Here is a 12878-nt window from a genome sequence, read left to right as displayed (position 1 = left end):
GAATTGTAATTGATCTTAGCGTAAAAACCTTCCAAAGTTGATAGTTTTTGAAAGTTTGAAATTTTCAATGTTGAATTTTTCAAGAAATATTTCATTAAGAATTTTTTTCGTCTTCAAGATTTCTGAAAATCAAATAAAATGAGTTTTTTTTGTAATGAATTTTTATTTATTTCTAAAAAATACATCTGTTTTACAATTTAAAAAAAAAGAGAGAATACTTATAAGTAGATTAATCTAATAAAATTGTGTGAATGCTTTGTTCAAAATTACTTTGCACCAATTATTAAGCTGAATCCATTTAAAATGATTTAACCTTAATTTTTCAACGTTCTGTAATAAATTTTAAAAACTATTTTGATAATTAATACGGTGCAAAGTTATTTTAAACACAGCATATGCACACGATTGTCCACAAATTGCTTGAGCTCCGGAAATACTCGAAATACTTTTTCTTTTTAATTTTTTTTTGTAATATAAGGGCACTTTTTCGATGTTGGCCATTATTTTTTTCCTAAAAAAAATTGTCTCTTAAAAAATATCACCAACTTGAGTCAAATTGCCTTTAAAAATAAAAACACTCAACAAATTGGATGGAAGATGTTTTGATGGAGATGATTCTCACACAGGGGGCGGGGATGGATGATCATTCATGGAGTATTTTAGGTACTTTTACGTTTTCTTTTCCTTTTGTTTTGTTTTTTAAATGTACGTCTTCTTGACTTTTTGGAGGGTGTCTGTTTTGAAATGCTGCGGATCCTTTTCTAGACTCTCTGTGCTGTTTTTACTCTCATGCCGACGATCCTTGCCGTCCACGTCAAAGTCCACCAAACCGAGATTGTCCATTTTTCTTCTGGCTTGCGGCGTTGGCTCTTGGGCATTGCTAAAAATCACCGGATGCGGTGATGCTGGAGGGGAATAGAACTGATTTGTGTTCATTAGAAGATTAATATCTTTACTATGATGCGCCATATGGCGGGACTTTGACCATGTCAGCTGATTGCGATGCTCCATGGGTGGAACACCCATCATTGGGCACTCTAACCGACACTTGTGACCCACAACAATCCCCACGAGACCCCCTACGGCTAAGGCTACAGCTGCCACAACTACTAAGGCAATTGCCATGGTTTGTGCGGAATAAGCACCCGCCACAGCTATCTCCGGGCACGTATGATTGTGACTTTCGTGCACAAGGAAACCCGACTGTGGATCCCTGCCCACGGAAGAGATCGTTCCATGTGTCACAACACGCTCCTCGACCCAATTATTCTCCGGGCAGACATCATACAAGGCTGCTGTGTCCAGTAGATGCCCCAGAGGTACTGTTCCAACTTCCCTGCAACTATGAGACTCCTCATGCCAGCCACAGAAGGGATCTCTGGTGCCAACGCAACTGGCACAGTTTGTGTAGTTGCTGCAATCACTCTGTGGGATGCTCACCTGTAACGAAAAATTGATTGATTTTTTTAAAATTATTTACTTGCATTTTTATGTATTTTTTGCAAAGAAAATCTTAAAAAAAAACAGATTTTTTTATTTATTAGAATGTGTGAAAATTTCAATACTTTCAATATATTGCTGAAATTTTCACAAACCCTTCCGATCTTTTCATCAAACCCTAAAACGGAGGTGGAGTGATGGCGCCACTGTCGACAAGAGGGAAATATTTTTTGAAAAATTTTTCTCTGATGTTTTTCGGGTCTCTCTTTTTTTTCGATATTTTCTGTGTTAATTTTCATTTTCCACACAGCTTTTAATGTGAAAATCATAAAGTAACTCCCCATGAAGTGATTAAAAGTGAAAAACAGGGGATTCTTATAATTATTTGACATAAAAATGTTGATTTAAAATTTTGAATCAATTTGAGGTTATGACGCCATAACGATTTACAACAATTTTCCCTTTTTCTTGCCACATTTATCATAAATCTAGCATTCTAAGGTAGCGTTTAGGGCTCTTTCTTGCTTTTGATATGTTTGTAAGATTTTTTTTGGGTTTATCAAGAGCCGGAAAGCTTCCGGAACTCTTCCAAATGTACAGAAAAGAGGTATCATACAATTTACTCACCACAGAGTTCTCACTGATGGCTAAAATTTGCTTCCCAACCGTTGTCAGTTGCTTCACCGCCTGCCCCGGAGGAAGAACTTGCATTTCGGATACAACAACCTTCTGTAGGGTATTTCCGGCAACAGCGTAGAACTTCACAAGACGCCCATCGGCGGTACCAGCAAAGAGAACACTGTACGCACGTCCATCAGGCCCTGTTGTGGGTACAACGGCAACGGAAGTCAGACGGAGCTGAGCTCCAGTTGTAACCAGGAGGGGTTCCCCATAGAGTGCTGGAACAGCTTTCTCCATCAACGGATGATTCTTGACAAAATTCACCGTTTGACTGGGGAGTGTTCGGGAATCCTCAACACAGGACCCGGGACGTGGCTCCGTGGGGCCAAGGCTCGTGGAGACGGGCAACCAATTGGATCTGGTGTCCTTTTGTGCCTTGAATGGACCCTCAAAGGCTTCCAGGATATCCTTCATGCGGAAGACACAAACGGCACTACCCTCAATGGATGTGGGCGGTGTCCCAAAGACCCCGTAGACAACGTCTTCCCCACTCAACTTGACCACATCCGTCGTAGCCGAGAGGTAGTCAAAGTAGAAGGGATACTCTCCGGGGAGGGAGCAATTCAGGCGGGCCTTGAGGAATGATGTCCAGCGATCGTAGAAAATTGCCGGACCACCGCGATCATTTTTGCACACGCGCCCAACGCGTGAGTAAACGGCTTTCCCGCAATTCATGTACTCCATGGCGATTTCGCGGAAGAAGAAGAAGGCGTACTCATCATAGCTCGTGGCACTCACAAACGCCGGTTGGTTCAGCTGCTTCAGGTCGTACTGCTCAGTTCGTTGATTCTCCCGATAGATTAGCGGATCAGCGCCAGAGAAATCAGCCACTGTGCCCGTAAAGAGGTGCCCATCGGTGTAGGTGTAGGCTGAACTATGCGTGGGACTGTACGGACACCTCCCTTGGGCTTCTTCATTCTCCTTATCCGTATCATCTTTCTCACTCAAAGGAATGGAGTAGTGTCTGAAGACAAGAAAAAATCAGATTTTTTTTGCTCGTTCAAAATTACTTTGCACTAAATTCTTATATCGATTTAATGACGTTTTGAAGCTAAATTGAGAGAATTGACATTTAAATTAATAATAAGAAGAAGTAGAAGTTTCTCTGATTGGTTAACCCTTTAAGGTCCATTGGGTCATACGCTGACCCAAAGGCTCGATTTTGAAAATGTTTCATTTTGTATAGTTATTTTATGAATATTAAGTCTAAATTAATACAAGATTATGTCTTTACAATCCCTGATCATTTTATGACTACGAAAAAGCATCACCAAGGACTCACAGGATCAGGAAGGACGAAAAACTGAAAATTTTTGAGTTGGGATTTTTTGCAAAAAATTACTTATTTGAGCTCAAAGGAACTCATAAAAATTATTTTTAGTTCAATCACCTCGCTAGATTGATCGCGGACCTTAAAGGGTTAATAAAATCGCGAGAAGTGCTCTTTTTGGTGTCATACAGTGCAAAGTTGATTTGAATGATTATTTTGAAAATCTTTACTCCGTTAATTTTTTTTTTAATTTTAGGATAAAGTAAACTCTCAACTAATACTCTATTTCGACTTATATTTCAGCTTTTAGGGCTTTTGTGGAGCAACTTTCGCTTCAGCTGTATTCAGGAAGCACCGAGGAGAGTTTCTAACCTTCTTCATTTCTGCAGCTTAAAATCATTAATTCAAAAAATGAATGATACAACACACCTGGATTTACTAAATTATATAAAGGAAATAAAAGTTAAATTATAAATCTTTGAGATACTTTTGACTATCCCTTTGGGATAGTCCACTCTCAAAAAGTGAAAAAGTGTGATTCGCTATAATAAATCATGCTGTGAAGGGGTCCGGAAGGAATTCAACAGCCATAAAAATTTAAAATGGAGAAGAAGAAGAGGAGAGTTCCTGAGGGTGAGTCTAATTACAAAAATTAACCCATTTGTCCCTGAATTACACGAAAACGTTTAAATACTTCATTTAACTCTACTTAAATTGAAAAAAAAATCAAGAATTGCTTTTTTTCCGTTTAAATAAACATTGCATCAAAGCTCTACTCCGAAAATTACCAATTAGCCAATTAAAAGGCTTCACCTGATTTTTTTAACCAATCAAAGCTTCTCATTGAAATACATTCTTATTCATATTCATTTTATTTTATCACTTTTTGCTTTAGATTTGAATTAAGTAACGTTCTATTGAAAGAAAGGAGCTTTAACCTCTAGGCCGCCAAGCGGGGTCGTTGAACGACCCCAGCCCTATATTTCGTGCTATAACTTAATAAATATAAAAGATACCATTCCCATCTTTTGGAAATAAGTTCTTTGGTTATCTGAGGAGGTTGTGTAAAAATTTCAGCTCAATCCGTCAACCACAAGAAAAGTTATTAAGGAAAATGTAGAAGAAGGGAATTCAAAAATTGGTGTAACGGCCATGCTGCGGAAAATTTCTCAGAATGAAGTTAGTCACATCATAAATCATATGGTTGAAGGGGGTTGAAGGGTTGTGTTTACTTTCTCACTTTACCTTCTCAGTGTCAGAATTATCGCGAATAAGTAACATAAACAACATAAAACATAATTAGAAGCATATAAATGTGCAAAACAATAAAGAATATTCGAGAAATATTGCCATTTATCACGGTGCGGGAAGTGAGGGGAATGTGGGGAAGTAGTGAAAAAAAATAGCAGTTGCGGTCAACTTCGTGGCAAATTTCTCACGTAGAAAGTGTGAAAAATGAGTGAAAAATGTTTTTCCCTAATATCTTCTTCTGCGTGTTTCCGGGTGGAGAATTTGTGATGCAAGGGGCAAGAGGACTATATAAGGAGTCTAAAGGTAGTGACCCGACAGTTCCCGGTTTTATAGTTTATGAGAAAATCGACTTCCTTCTTGGGGTCGTTCAACGACCCCACCTTGGCGCTTTAAGGAAGCTCCAAGGTCTTGGCGGCCAGCAGGTTAATGCAAAGCTAATTTGAATATTATAATACAAAAAATCTTCAAAGATTAATACTCTCTCAACATTCTTCTAAAAATATATTATTTTCAAATTAATTTCTCTTTTGAGAATTAATTAAGAATTAAACTCTCTTCTGCAAAACATACTATTTAATTCATCAAAGTATTCAATACCTGATGAAGGTGATAAAAACTACTCAAAAAGTCGTTAAAAATCAACACTATTGTTTTCTCTCAGCTTGCTGAGCAATTTCTCGGAATAATTTTATTCTCCACAAAAAAAACTTTATTGATGAATTATTAATAGTTCCAAAGAACACATAAAATCGTGCCGTGAAGCTTTTAAATTCTGATAAGATTAATCATTCAGCATTTAGCTGATGGGAGTGCTGTTGCTTTAAAGTCGTGCGATTGATGCTGTTGTTGTGACTCACCTGCACATTGGTTTGTAGGAGTTTGTTCCGCATATGAGAGCTCTTCCTGGATTAACTTCCGCAAATATTCGAATGTAGTTCTGACAATCCCCCTCCTGCTTCCCCTTCAGCGTACACAACTCCCGATGGGCATCCGTTGAGCCCCAAATAAGTTTCCCCGTGAGATCTAAGTGCCCATCAAGGCCAACTGTGACATTGTATAGGGCGTTCCTGCCACCGAGCACGACAAAATTATCCGTTGAACTGAGTAGCCTCAGATGATCTGTACTATTTGTCCGGAATTCCTGATGTTGCCCCCTTGGGAGGCCACCAATAACATGCGGAGCATACCCTGGGCCACGATCCCATGCAAATGAAGCTCCCAAGCATGTCAGGAGGACTCCAAAGAGTCTCTCAAATCCCAACATTTCCCACACACAAAAAAAGAAACAAAAAAACTACTTGGCCTGCTTTGCAATGATGCGCAATGCAGGTATTTGTACGAAAGATGTTGTTGTTGTTAACCCCTCGTGCACAAGGGGAGCCCTTTTGGGGCACAATTCATGTGAGAAAGAGTTAAATGAGAGCTCAAAACACAAAAACAATAAACAACACACAAACTAAAATGGCGAAAGGCACTTCACTTACGTGGATGGAATTCACCACAAATTAACTCACCTCAACTTCTTTTTTGTGGAATGTCGCGTAGCGTCAATTTTTCCATGCGAATGCCAAAGAGAAAGAGAAAGAAAAATCTTTAAGAGATGCTTAAGAGATATATTTTAATTTAAAAGATTTTATTTTTAAAAATTCTGTTTGTTTCTTAAGGACTTGTAACGTTACATTTTGTGTTTTCAAGCGACGTTTTGATTTTGTTAAAATTGTTTTTTTTTAAAGAAATCTCTCATGGAGTCTTAAAAAGTCTCTTAGAAATATGAAAAATTATTTTCACGATAAGAGACTTCTAAACGAAGAAGGAAAAAACTTAAGAAAACAAAATATTTTTTTCTTTTAATGTGTTTATTCTGTTTGGATGCATCCTCCATCATAAATCCCGTTTTACATTAATTTATGTTTTTCACACATTGTCTATGTTTCTTTTTTTTTCATTTTTAAGTCAATACGTTACAAATTTAACCATTTCTAAGGTGACTATGTGTCCATATATATAATATTCTTCTTTTAGTTTATTTTTAAGTGTTGCCTCGTCATCCCAATATAACTTGCCATGCATGTCTTTTAACCGGGTTGAGTGTTTTTTTTTTTTAATTATTTAGTGATTTTTTCTTAATTTGAGAATAAAAAATAAGAGAGAAACTGAATTACTTTTTCGGAGTCTTTTGTGTGATTCGTTCTGAACAAAAAATAAAATAAATTGCTTTTATCTGGAAATGTTACGTAGCTGTTGGTTTATATTCTTTTTACGTTTTATTTGTTTTGTTTTTTTTTTATTAAGAAATAAAAAGATAGAGGAAATGTTGGATTTATTGCCCTTTTTAGGCCGCTTTCAATACTTAAAAAAAAATTTTGTTTAAGAAAATGGAAAAAAGACAGAGAAGGAATATTTTTTATATACAAAAAATTCTTTTCTGTTTTCTCAGCAATTTTTCTTTTAAACTTTTTTTTCTTTTGTTGCACATTTCAATATGGCGGGTAATTCCCAAGTTTTTTTATTTGTTTGTTTTTCTTTTTAAGTTTTCCTTCACACACTATAAGATCACAGAATAAAATCAGCCTCGTTTTGTTTTAAAAACTTGACAAAAACGTGTTGTTTGCTTTTAGCTTATGCATTCAACTTTTAACTATAAGTTTCATTTTATTTTATTTATTTTTCATCTTTTTCCTTTAATTATTTATTTGTTTTCCTTTTTCGACATCGAGCCACCTTAAACCCACAATCATTCACAATATATTGGCTTCATAATATTTCATTCAACAAATTCAACAATGTGATTTTTTTTCTTAAAGTTTTGTGTTTTTTTTTTGTTTTACTTCAATAACATTTTCATCATTTTTATTTTTTTTGTTTTTTATTTAATAGTTATAAGTAGTTTTTTTTATAATAAGAGAAATTCTTCGAGTTAAGTTTTCTTTTTATATATTTATTATTTGTTGTCTAAGACAGAGATTCCGGAAGATCAAGTAAATACCGATGAATATATTTTTTTGCTTTGAAAACCGCCAATTGCACTGATTCATCTCTAAAAGAGTTTTTTTTTCTTATTAATTTTTTAAAAATGTTTTTTTTTTTGTGAAGATCACATAAGTATATTTTTTCTTTTTAATGTTTTATTTAGAAAGATTTTTTTTTCTTGCACTTTGTATACGCATTCTTTGGCTATCGACACGTTTTTTTTTTAAATTTATTTTTTCAAGCAAAAGAAACTCCAAAGTATTACAACTTCCATCTCAATTTTTACCTAATTTTTGTTTTATAATTAATGTGAACTTTTCTTCATTTTTTTCACTAAAATCTATTTACAATTAAGTTTTAGAAGAGATAGAGGGAGATAGAGAGATTAAATTTATCAAAATACATTTAAAATTTCTTCTTTTTTTTTTACAAATTACAATAATTATATTCGATTTTTTTATTAGTCATGGAAGTTTATTAAAAAACAAATAAAATAGAGAAAATAGTAAAAAAAATATATAACAGATAAAAACCAAAATCATATAAAAAACAAAAAAGAAGTGTTAAATTACAAAAAATAAAAAATAATATAAAAAAGGTCTTTGAGACTTTCTAAAAAAAATAAAACAATTAACAATAAGTAAATAGTTTGCCCAGATATAACAAGTATGTATAGTATAGGTATATAGTAAGAATAATAAAAATGGAATAGATAAGGTTTTGAGCCGCAACACAGACGTTTTGTTTTCTCATATATATAGTTTGCAAAATGGACTGTGGGGGACTAATTGCGGTAGAGAGCAGGATTGTGTGCTCCGGGTACTCCTCTATCGTGATAGAGAGTACCAGGAGATTCACTTTGATGCACCACCATTAATGCACGAACTTATCGCGTCTGCTGTATCGCCACTCCGTCCTGCTGCTTGATTTGTGGCCGAACCGCTGCTACTCAGGGCCATTCGTTGCATTTGACGGATAACTGTGGCAGCATGGTAGGCTTGCTGTTGAAAGAAGAAAAGAAAGTGGTTACACAGTTTGATGTTAGCTTTGTTTTGATGAGGAAGTGAAGTTTACATAGATCAGGAGAAAGTCTACGTCAAACTGAAAGGATCAGGAGACAAGTTAGGTCTAACAAAGTATGTAAGTTTAGATCAGGAGAAAGTTAATTTGATCAGGAAAGAATCAAGAAAAAGTCTACGTCAAGTGAGAAGAACAAATTTAATTAAAAGTCCTAACATTTTGTAAGCAGCTTCAACAAATCAGTATCAGGAGAAAGTCTACGTCAAGGAAAAAAATCAGGAGTCAGTTCGATTCAGACTAGAGCAGCTTAGAGTTCAGCCTGCTAACAGACTTGCTAAAGAGCTGCTAGCAGGTCTTCTATAGAGCTACTCAAGTAATGTAGTTATCACAGATCAGGAGTTAAGTCATATAAAACAGAAACTCAAATCAGGAGTTATCTGTCATGAAAAGGACAAATAGGTCTGTTGAACTTACCTTCCAGCGTGATTTTGCAAAGTTCTTCTTAAGTTGCGCCGAAACAGTTCCGTGAATATTCTTGTTACTTGCAGCATTTCCTGAAATCCTACATTAGCAACAACAACAAAATTAAGCAAGAATTCAATGATTTTTCTTATTCTTTTGAAAATAATCTTTAAGAATTTATTAAAAGGAAGACTTCCTTACCAGGGATGCGCTAGAGCTTGCTTGCATGTATACCTCTTGTCGACGTTGACACACATTAGGTTCTGTATGAAATCCTTTGCTGACTCACTAATTTCATCCCAATACGGTGAGTCAAATTCAAATTCCCCCTTGAGAATTTGCGCAAAGAGATTTGCGTCGTTTTCATCGTAAAATGGTGGATAGCCACATAGGAGGATGTAGGAGATAACACCTATGCTCCATACATCAACAGCCTTCCCGTAGGGCTTCTGTGCTAGCACTTCTGGTGCCACATAGCCCGGGGTACCGCATGCAGTTGCCATAATGCCGGAATCTTCCATTTTTGACAGCCCAAAGTCACTTATCATGATTTTACTATCATCATCGGCACTGTAGTAGAGGAGATTTTCGGGTTTGAGGTCACGATGTACCACACCCTGATCGTGCATGTAATCAACGGCTTCCAACACCTGCCGTATGAGCCCAGAGGCGTCCTTTTCGGTGTATGAACCCTTTTCGACGATACGATCGAATAGTTCACCACCAGTTACTAATTCCATCACCAGGTACACCTTCGATTTATCCTCGTAAGTCTCAAGTAATTGCACAATATTTGGATGAGTGAGCCTATAAAAAAAGAGGTGGAGAGACACATTTTAAGTCTAGTTTAGGCAGGGCGTAATGTTGTTCTGTTGCTGCAAGGTCGGTTGTCTTGGTTGTTTTCAATGAAATTTTCCAAGTTGTTTCGTTTTTGTTGTTGAGGATTCTTGTAGGGGAATGCGAGTTCTTTTTTTTTCAAGATTTGATGAGGATTTTTGAAAAAGATTTCTGGAAATTGTTGACTTTTTGTAATTTTGGTAACAAGAACATGTTGATTGTTGCCAATTAGCTTCTTTAGAAGGCCATTGTTTGCCCCAAGGACTTATTAGAACTTTACTTCTCTACCAATTCGTTTAAAGTATGCGGAAAAGGGAGAAGAGGACATAAGATATCAACAACGACAACATGTTGATTATATTGTCGTTATTTGTATCAGAATCAGGAAAAACCAATAAAGATTTTTTTTCTTCCAAAACGTTGCGGATTTTCGAGATTTGAGGTAAAAAAAAATTTTTTTCAATCAATTTCCACCCAAAAGAGTGAGAGAGAGATTACCACCCCCTTTTTCTTCTTGTTCTTTGTATGACCACCGACAGAGAAAACATTAACTCACCCCGGTCCGTTGTTTTGACCATCGCTCTCATTTTGTAAAGCACTGAACCTGAAGATTAGAGAAAAAGAAAAGACCCTTTTGAAAACAAGATAAAAAAGAAAAAAAAACTCAAGAAAAAAAATGAAGAGAGATAGTGCAACGAAACGATTTTTTTTAATTTTTTAATTTTGAAATGATAAGGAAAGAGAGAGAGACAGAGAGTGGAGAGAACTTAATAATAATTAATAAATTTTGGAGGGAGGTCATTTTGCAATTTCGAAACTTTGTGAGTTTGTATGTTTGTTTGTTGTGTTGTGTGTGGTGTGTAACGAACGGCAGGCAGAAGAAAAACGGGGGGTGGATGTTTTACAATGAAGGGGGTGGCTTTTGGCGCGTAGGTGATAAAAGGGGGTGGATTTTTGGAAGAATTTTTCCTTTTTTTTTTTAAATTTGGCAGAAAGAACCAAAAAAAAGAAAACCAACAATAGGGGTGGATGGAGAAGGTTGAATTTGATGCTTAATTTTTTTTATAATTAATTTAAAAAAAAAATAAGAAAAAAACCCGCGTTCCCGCGTGTGCAATAGGAGAAGGGGGAGGGGGGAGAGATCGTTGAGTCCAGAGGATTTTTTTGGGAATGATCCTTCTTACCTTCGTAGTACTTTAATTTCATTCTCAAGTGAATCCTCCTTGCCCTTGAGGGCTTTCTTGTCAATTATCTTCACGGCAAATAGCTGCCCAGGTGTGTCGCGACTTTCAGCGAGTCTGACCTCGGAGAAGGCACCTCTGGAAGTGTGATAAGCAAATAATCAAATATTGCATAAATTAGCATTATTATCTATTTGAGAAAAAAAAACTAAAGGAAATATGCGGGTGTGAATAAAGAAAAGTTTAATAAAAAATGAGCGGGAAGAAGCCACACAACTTACGTTCCCAGGAGCTCCTTGAGGGTATACTTGTCCTCAATGGCGGGACTCTTTTCGGGATCACGTCCAGCATCGCGTCCCGTTTTGGCTTTTTTGCTGGAGTCCTTTTTGCCAAAGAGCGGCATTTTATTTATTTATTTTTTTGGGTTTATTTTGTTGTTCTGGAGGGAGCGGGAGGGGGTGTAAGCACCCACTTTTAGTCGTCGTGAGATTCAGCAGGTGGCACCACCATTCGCGGAAAACATCCGACCACCCTCTCTCGTTTAGCCCCAATCCAAGTTACAAATAAAAATAAAAGAAAGGTCCTCTCTCTTCTCTCTCACTCTCTCTCCTCGTTATCCTTGGGCACGCAACAGACGTACAACAATTACACGCGTTTCCAGCACATCAAAAACACGCGAATGAAGAAATTCTCACGCGTGGCCCAATTTGGGAATAATTGCTTCTCTTTGTGACAGATAAAACACAGTTTTTTCACCCACAGCTCTCATGCTCTTTGACCGCGAGCATCGTTTGGGGGACGACTTTTCTCAGCAAAATCCGCACTCATACACACGCACACAAGTTAGTCGCATTGAGGCAAACATGACGTTCTGCAGTGCGATACATGTTGGCAGTTAACATCGAAGTTTACCTTCGAAAAAAAGATCTCTTACTCAATTCCTTACAAATATTAATACGTTAATAGTGAAATTTGGTAGTAGAGCAGCAGGGGAAAAAAGTGGGGAAAATTTGACTGAAAATGCGAAAAATGACGTCACTTTTATATATTTTTTCAATCTATTTCAATGAATGAAACATTTACGCTAATGTTTCCTCAATGAAATGAAGGAATTTTTATCACAATTGACGAAATATCAGCTAAATAGAAAGATTCATGGATTTAAGAAGACTAAAATAAATATTTATGACGTCATTTTATACATTTTCTGGACAAATTCTTGATGATTGTTTTCAGTTTATCTCAATGAAAAATAGTAAGTCTATTTAGTGATTTCAAAGTCATTATTCAGTTCTCTATAAGATTACAAATGTCCTGATTTTTTCTTTGAATAAAGTCATGAATCATACTGAAACGAATAAAGTCCTTTAGAAATTTTATGTAGGTAATAGTTCTTTCAGCTTGATTCAGCTTGATTTAAAAAAAATATATAAGTTTTGCTTAAGAAAATTGAAGAAATCTTAAGTTTTTATTTAGAAGTATTAAGAAAATCTATTAAAGTTTCAGACGTTTAAAAAAAAACTTAATAAACTTCAAGAAAACTTAAGCCTTTTTTATCTTAAGGATCTGTTTGAGTTTCAAAAGTCCTTTTCTAACGCTAGTTTAATAAGGAATGAAAATCTATTTTTTTTTTTCATAAAAGTTTAAATTGCAATTCATTCAAAGAAACTACACTAAAAACTCATTATAAGTCTTTGAATTCTGAAAAGGTCTTAGTCTGGTTAGTTCTGTTAACTATTAAAAATGAAACTAATTTTTTTTAAACT

The 12878-nt window shown here is 35.7% G+C and overlaps 2 protein-coding genes across 3 annotated transcripts; both read right to left on the bottom strand.

Moving 5' to 3' along the window:
• Positions 1 to 143: 143 nt before the first annotated feature.
• Positions 144 to 6176, bottom strand: LOC129793788 (semaphorin-1A-like). Its single transcript, XM_055834127.1, has 3 exons — positions 5500 to 6176; positions 2068 to 3085; positions 144 to 1440 (listed from the first exon to the last, which is right to left on the bottom strand). Exons 1-3 carry the CDS (start codon positions 5904 to 5906, stop codon positions 700 to 702), a joined length of 2166 nt encoding a protein of 721 aa, XP_055690102.1. The 5' UTR covers positions 5907 to 6176; the 3' UTR covers positions 144 to 699.
• Positions 6177 to 6479: 303 nt separating this feature from the next.
• Positions 6480 to 11997, bottom strand: LOC129793787 (calcium/calmodulin-dependent protein kinase type 1). Of its 2 annotated transcripts, XM_055834125.1 has the most exons (6): positions 11394 to 11997; positions 11116 to 11250; positions 10488 to 10535; positions 9296 to 9901; positions 9107 to 9194; positions 6480 to 8613 (listed from the first exon to the last, which is right to left on the bottom strand). In XM_055834125.1, exons 1-6 carry the CDS (start codon positions 11513 to 11515, stop codon positions 8467 to 8469), a joined length of 1146 nt encoding a protein of 381 aa, XP_055690100.1. In that variant the 5' UTR covers positions 11516 to 11997; the 3' UTR covers positions 6480 to 8466. The 2 variants fall into 2 exon arrangements, with proteins under 2 accessions (XP_055690100.1, XP_055690101.1); XM_055834126.1 differs by lacking the exon at positions 10488 to 10535 and having other exon boundaries at positions 11394 to 11995.
• Between the last annotated feature and the right edge of the window lie 881 nt (positions 11998 to 12878).

Source organism: Lutzomyia longipalpis, chromosome 3, assembly GCF_024334085.1.
Source record: "Lutzomyia longipalpis isolate SR_M1_2022 chromosome 3, ASM2433408v1".
In the NCBI taxonomy this organism is placed as follows: domain Eukaryota; kingdom Metazoa; phylum Arthropoda; class Insecta; order Diptera; family Psychodidae; genus Lutzomyia; species Lutzomyia longipalpis.
This window is presented reverse-complemented; position numbering and strand designations above follow the sequence as displayed.